This window comes from Nicotiana sylvestris, chromosome 6 (assembly GCF_000393655.2).
Source record: "Nicotiana sylvestris chromosome 6, ASM39365v2, whole genome shotgun sequence".
Taxonomy (NCBI): Eukaryota; Viridiplantae; Streptophyta; class Magnoliopsida; order Solanales; family Solanaceae; genus Nicotiana; species Nicotiana sylvestris.
Genome location: NC_091062.1, coordinates 204,011,362 through 204,018,009, shown reverse-complemented (window position 1 = coordinate 204,018,009; position 6,648 = coordinate 204,011,362). Strand labels below are relative to the sequence as shown.

Here is a 6,648-nt window from a genome sequence, read left to right as displayed (position 1 = left end):
CTCTTCCAAGACATGCTGGTCATGGCCTAAAAGTGTGCCCACGTTTTTGTACTTTGTCTTAACTTGTTGCCCGTCAGTTGGGGCTTGTCAACTGATTGTAGCCTTATAAATACTTGCCTAGGCCATAGGGTTGGCTATTGTGTTATCGTGTGTGCCTTTATCTACTATTTTTTGCTGCCTAAAAATAAAATTAAGTGTTGGAAAGTCAGACTAAGTGTTGGAAAGGCTGAAGTCAAGCCCAACCTTCTGCCGGAGGTGAACCTTGGGCTGAGTTCGGGTGACTAGATACAAGACTTACGAGCAAGAACAAATTTTTAATGAAGGGATTAAATCAAATGGGAGGTTAATACAAGTAACTTAGGCACTGCTTGATGTTTAAAGTTAATTCTTTCAACTAATGTTAGAAAATAAAGAACTGTAGTTCGCTCTTGGCCTTTAATAATTTGGAAATACGTGGCAGTACACTACAAGTCACTAAGAAAAACTGGACCAAAGACAATGGGCTTACTCAAAAACATTTGTTTTCCTTACTTATCAATTTGGATAGAACTGGGCCATATACGCTTGGGCTAACTCAAATATTGGCTTGATTTGGTGGGGTGCGCCAGGCTATGGCTGTAGTGCAAAGCCAAAGCGACGCGTGAAGACCCGGATAGCAAGCTATCCTGATGGGCCTTCCCCCTTAAAAAATTGAGTTAATATCGTGTGAGCCGATGGCCCACATATCAGATATTAAACTGATAAGAACAGATACTACACTTGATCTTAGCCAAAAGGCCGAGAAAGGTATGCTTTTCTAAGGAGTCGGGCCTTCGTTTTTATAGCAACTCTTCGCTGTCTACATTTTAGCTTCCACCGATGTGGGACAATTGGACACTCCAAAAAATATATCCTTCTTGCTTTTTTGAAGTGTAAAAACAACTGAAAATCAGGTTTTCTGACCAATTGAATATCTGGAATGCATAGTAAATTTTATATTTTTGGTTAAAAACCTGTACGGTTTATTCAATTAAATTACATTAATACATCTTCCTCAGCGACAAATTTATTAAATTACACATAGTTTGCGTCTAACATTCACCATCAATCATGTATATAAAGACTTCAGTGCGAGTACTACGAATCCTTCTATTTCACCAGCAAGTATGATTCATGAAGAAAATCGTCAAAGCTGATAACACTAAAGAAAATAAATTAATATAGGTAAATAAGTATTTGCTTATTTTAGAAGTCTTAACTTCTCATAAGAATGACCTCATGTTCAAAGGATAACAATGCTGCAGAAGTTGAAGAGAAGCAAGATACAACTGGCGACTGTGCTTTTTATTCAGTTTTACTACTCTTTTTTCAAAAAAATAACTTGATCAACATATATAATGCATAATTCCTTGCTATATATTTTCATTTTCTAAGCATACTGTGCAAATAGTGACCAAAAATAAGGATAGATCATCAACACAGATCTATTTTACATTATAGTGTAGATTTTCTGTGCATACATCCATAAACATGAGCATGCCTACATTAGCACATTACAAAGCATGCATAATCCTGAAGAATGATGCACATTGTTCTATTTTACATATTTCACCTCTTCTTAAAAAGCTAAAGAGTGTTATGATCTTGCAAACTAACTTTGTTCAATATCTCACCCAAAGCTTCTAAAGTGAACTTGTATCGTTCACGCGATTTTCTCCCCTCTTCAACCAACTTCACAGCACACTTGTACAAATTATCATACCTGTGGACTGGATTCTTGGTGTCAATCAAATTGCAACCATAGTCAAGAATATAACTACGGTGGATATCCTTTCTCCAGCGTGAAAGAATGTACTGAGGTGGGATCTCCTCGAAACTGTTCTGACTTAGAACACACAATGCGTGCCTGCACAGGAAACCCTCCAGGTTGAATAAACCACAAGCACAAAGAACTTCCGCAACAGCTGTATTCAACGTAACCTCATAATCTCGTGCCTCATTCACATTCTCAACTTCATGTTCCTTAACAATGTAAGTTACAACTGACCCATCAATACTTACTTGTCTTGTGCTTAAACACGAAAACATTCCCTCGACTTCGATTTGGAATTTTTCAAATATGTGATTCGTATAAACTTTAGATAGCTGCATTTCAAAATAAAATCTTGACTTCAACATAAAACTGGAATTCCTTGATTCTGTATCAGCCAATGCTTCTCTTAGATAGATTTCCTTCAGACATTGGTTATAGCTGTTAAGGAACACTTTTAGGGAAGTATGGTTAGCCAAATACTCATCAAAAGGAGAAGCCTCTCTCTCACTGAGTGTCACAGAAACCATCCCTGCCAGAAATGTATCCTTTAAATAGACAGGGGCCCAGTGTTTACGATCGTCGTGGAGTGTCTGGAGCCATTTATGGTCCCTAATTCTATGGTGTAGTATCATGTCCTCCCAAGCTGCTTCGAACTCTTCTATTCTTGATGATTGGTAAATTGCTTTAGTAAATGCTTTCTTGATTACTTCATATTCATGCAACCCGCCCAATTCCTCTGGAACTTTCTTCATGATATGTGACAAGGAAATACAATGAGCTGACCGCGGGAGAACATCAGCAATAGCAGTTTGCATAGCTCTAGATTGGGCAATTATGATGGTCTGAGGAGGGCGGCCAACCATGTACGTTAGCCATGCCCTTAACAACCATATAAATGACTCTACAGTCTCTCCTGCAATCAAACCACAGCCTAGTGGGACAGACTGTCCGTGGTGGTTAACTCCGGCAATTACCACTAGTGGAACCTCGTATTTGGTGGTCAAACAAGCAGTGTCAATTCTGACCACATCACCAAAATAACTATATGCAGCCTTAAATCTTGCTTCCGCCCAAAACACATTCCGCAGGCATCCTTTCTCATTTAGGTCCATTACATAAAAGAAATCAGGGTTTACCAACTGTAGATCAGTGAAGAAACTGTGAAGAGCTTGAGCATCTCCAGGTTTAAGAATCAAATGGTTGTTGGTCTGGTCAATCGTGTTCCTGAATTCACCTTCATCAATGTTTAATTTTCGATCATCATCTGGATCAATAATGACAGTTCGGAATAATCTAATTTTCTGAATGTCTTGATTAGCATCCATCTGCAAGGACCTTTTACTCCCCGAACTGATGTTTCTATGAGATTTATAGAACTTTTCAGTTGATGGACTAACGAGGTGGTTGTGTTCAAGTTCAACTTCAATTATTCTCCATCTATTGTTCTCCATCAATCTGAACTTTATCATTGCTGGACAGCCAGTTCTTGTCTCAGGTCTGGGCCGGTTCGCTTCGCTTTTCTTTTTAAATCCTGCACTGCTGCAGCTTAGTTTTCCTCTATACCTTTCCCTACTCTTCCTATACCATGTATTACTCACTCTGACCCCAAATCCATGCACTTTAGCATAACAATTGTAAAAGTAATATACATCCTCATATGTCTCGAACTCCATTCCAACAGCCGAAGGAACAGGATTTTCGCCTTCAATAATACCAGATTGACCAACATATTCCGTCATCGCACACTCCCCATCAATCTCGAATTCCTCAGTTTCATCATCGAAGATGGGTTCGGCATTGAGTGAAAGACCATCCATTTGGAATGTTGTAGAAGCATCAACATCAATTTCTGTAATATATCAATGAGAAGAGGATTCGTCAAAGGTGGTCAGGGACAACCCTGGGAGAGGAGGGTGGAGGAGGAAGAAAGTGAAAGATAAAGCCAAAATAACTTTTTTATATAATGATGTCAATAAAGAAATATTCTAGACCCTTTCAAGGTCTCAAGTTCGAAACCCACTGGGTGCAAACAATTTCTGAGGGCCATCGGACTGGGTAAAACCTGAATTAACCGTGGTGCACTTGCAGGAAACTCCTTGCCGAGGGCCTGTGCACCCCCGGGATTAGTCGGGGCTCGAAGAGACTCGGACACCCGGTGCAAATCAAAAAAAAATAAAAATATTCTAGACGTATTTCTCCCCAACTGCAGAACAAATGAGAAGCCGAGGCTATTGGGACAATGTTTCTCTATGGGAATTCTTCTAACTAGAGTTTGCTTATTTTACAATATAAAAAGTTCTACTTACACTGGTCTAGGTTTCAACGTATTGGCCTGAGAAAGCCATAAGGTTGTAAAGAAGAGTATACAGCTCACAATGATCCATTTCAACAATATATTTACTTCTTAGCATATCAGTAGGAAACTTTCCCTTGTATCTACTTTTTGGTACATAGACAAACATCTGAAGCAAAATTTCTTCAAAAGTCTATAAAAGATTGAACAACAAAAAATGTAAAAAAATAAAAATAAATTTGATTTACACTTTAAAAAAATAGGCGAGAATATCAATACCCTTGAATGAAGAAAAAAAACCCAAATTTGAAGAATGAACATTCTGGTAATAACAGCAAAAAGCAGAATCTTCTCAAGATTAACTATGACAACAACAACAATAACAACAACCCAGTAAAATCCTACTAGTGGGGTCTGGGGAGGGTAGTGTATACGCAGATCTTACCCCTACCCGAAGGAGTAGAGAGACTGTTTCCGAAAGACCCCGGCTAAAGAAAACAAAAAGACCAAAGAAGACAATATTAGTATCACCACGGAAATCATAAAAAAAAATAGGAACAACATGAAATCAAAAAGAAAGATGCTATGAATATAAGCTAAAACTATACAGGCACAAAAAACCACAAGCACGCTAGTGTTACTCATGAGAAGATTCCAAGTAAGTGCTCGAAACATATACTCCCTCCGTTTCAAAAAGATGAACCTATTTCCCTTTTAGTCAGTTTAAAAAAGAATGAACTTTTTCTAGATTTGAAAATAATTTAACTTTAAAATTACATTTAATGAGATGATTTAACACCACACAAATATCTAGGAATTGTTTTAGACCACAAGTTTCAAAAGACTGTCTTTTTTCTTAAACCTTATACTCAGTCAAATAGGTTCAAATAAATTGAAACGGAAGGAGAATTACATTTCTCAATGGCAAATTGAAAGCAGCCATTTCTACAGATGAAAAATAACGGGAATTGATGTTTTAACTAAGAGCGCCATAAGGGAGCTATACACCATAAGGGAGCTATACAATCTGGGCAAACATCGGGAATTTCATTTCCTGTGTTCTGTTTTGATAAAGATGATAAAATACAATCAAAATCACTAAATTAGTATGGGCTTAGGTCAATTGAGCATGTACAGCCTAAAATAAAGATCAATTGTTGGAATTAAAGAAGGGTTGAGCATTGAACACTGTGAGCTGAGGGATTAGACAAAAGGAGAAGCAGAAACTAAAGAATTGCTACTTGGAGAAACAAAGGTTCTCACCGGAGCCACTGTCGGACGTTGCCTCCGGTGATCGACTGAGCTTCCTCTTGTCTTTCAGCAAAAAACGGTGATCGGCGTTTTAAGCTAGCTTAGCTGCCCACTAATAGTAGACAAAATGTCCAGCATAACTATTGGGTACGTTTGTAGAAAAAATTTCAAACATGATTTTGTGAAAAGGTGTATATTGAGTAGGAATGGTTGAGGTCCGTCATGCTAATAGTGGTTCGTTAACAAGTTGATCATGTTTTAACTCATTTAAGTATTATTTAAATTTTAACTTACAAATTCAATAATTTTACTACATTTATTGAGTGGTTTCTTGAGCAGAGGGTTTATCGAAACAGTCTCTTTATCTTTCTGAGATAGAGACAAGACATTCGTATACCGTACCTTCTCCAGACTTTAAATTTTCGAAAATTTCTAAAATGCATCTTCAAATGAAAAATGGAAATTTTATGAACAAACACTGATTTCGAGAAAAAGTGAATTTTTTTTTGGAAAAAAAGGAAAATTTTCTTATGTCCAAACAGGCTGTTAGTTTTTGCGAAAAAAGTTTAGTTCGTTTTAAAAAATTGGACTTTTTTTTAACAAGCGAAACGGTTTGGCTTTGATTATTCCACGAGTTCTACCCAAAAAATTTCCACTTGAAAAGCTTCTGAGATACGTACTTAGCATAAGAAGAGCAGTGTAGTTAAGTGTAAATCAAAAGAAAAAGGGAAACCTTTGCTTCGATTGAAGCCTGAACTGCATATATTCTTCAATATACATTATGTGTGTCGGCTGCCGACACAAGAAATTGATGTGATGTTCTTTGAGATACAGTAAAAAATATAAGGGAAAAGGGTCAAATATAACCCTTTTACTTTTGATTATTGTCTGCATTTAACCTTCGTTATACTTTATGTGCAAATATACCCCTATGTTGGTCGCAAGATAATGGACAATAAAGTAGCTAAGGACAAACAAAAGTAGCTAACTTTTATGTTTTTGATATTGTTGTCTGCAAGTGCCAAATACAAGTTTATGTGTATTGGGTAAAGAAAAAGTATACTTTTCAATTAAACAATAGCCTTAAGATAATTGCTTGAGTTAGCTTTCTCTGCATAAAAGGAGGCTTATTGTATATACACAAGATATAGAAGAAACATTGTTTTGGAATTCACATTCTCTTCATGGTATCAAGAGCAGGTCATTTAAGCATATTTTGAAAATTTTCTTTTACTTTTTCATTCTGCCTTCTTCTTTTCAAAATGGTACAAACATCTGATGTTAATACCTTTGTGGCTACTGTGGCTAATTC

The 6,648-nt window shown here is 36.9% G+C and overlaps 1 protein-coding gene and 1 non-coding gene across 3 annotated transcripts; both read right to left on the bottom strand.

Annotated features, from left to right (window-relative positions):
• Nucleotides 1-594: 594 nt before the first annotated feature.
• On the bottom strand, nt 595-790 carry LOC138872297 (U2 spliceosomal RNA). The gene has a single exon (XR_011400760.1). It is a non-coding gene; the product is annotated as a U2 spliceosomal RNA (small nuclear RNA).
• Nucleotides 791-1,429: 639 nt separating this feature from the next.
• Nucleotides 1,430-5,501, bottom strand: LOC104222263 (protein FAR1-RELATED SEQUENCE 6-like). Of its 2 annotated transcripts, none has more exons than XM_009773476.2 (2): nt 5,349-5,501; nt 1,430-3,641 (listed from the first exon to the last, which is right to left on the bottom strand). In XM_009773476.2, the coding sequence occupies exon 2, from the start codon at nt 3,607-3,609 to the stop codon at nt 1,606-1,608; it is 2,004 nt and encodes a 667-aa protein (XP_009771778.2). In that variant the 5' UTR covers nt 3,610-3,641; nt 5,349-5,501; the 3' UTR covers nt 1,430-1,605. The 2 variants fall into 2 exon arrangements, with proteins under 2 accessions (XP_009771778.2, XP_070003917.1); XM_070147816.1 differs by lacking the exon at nt 5,349-5,501 and adding an exon at nt 4,531-5,333.
• Nucleotides 5,502-6,648: the final 1,147 nt, after the last annotated feature.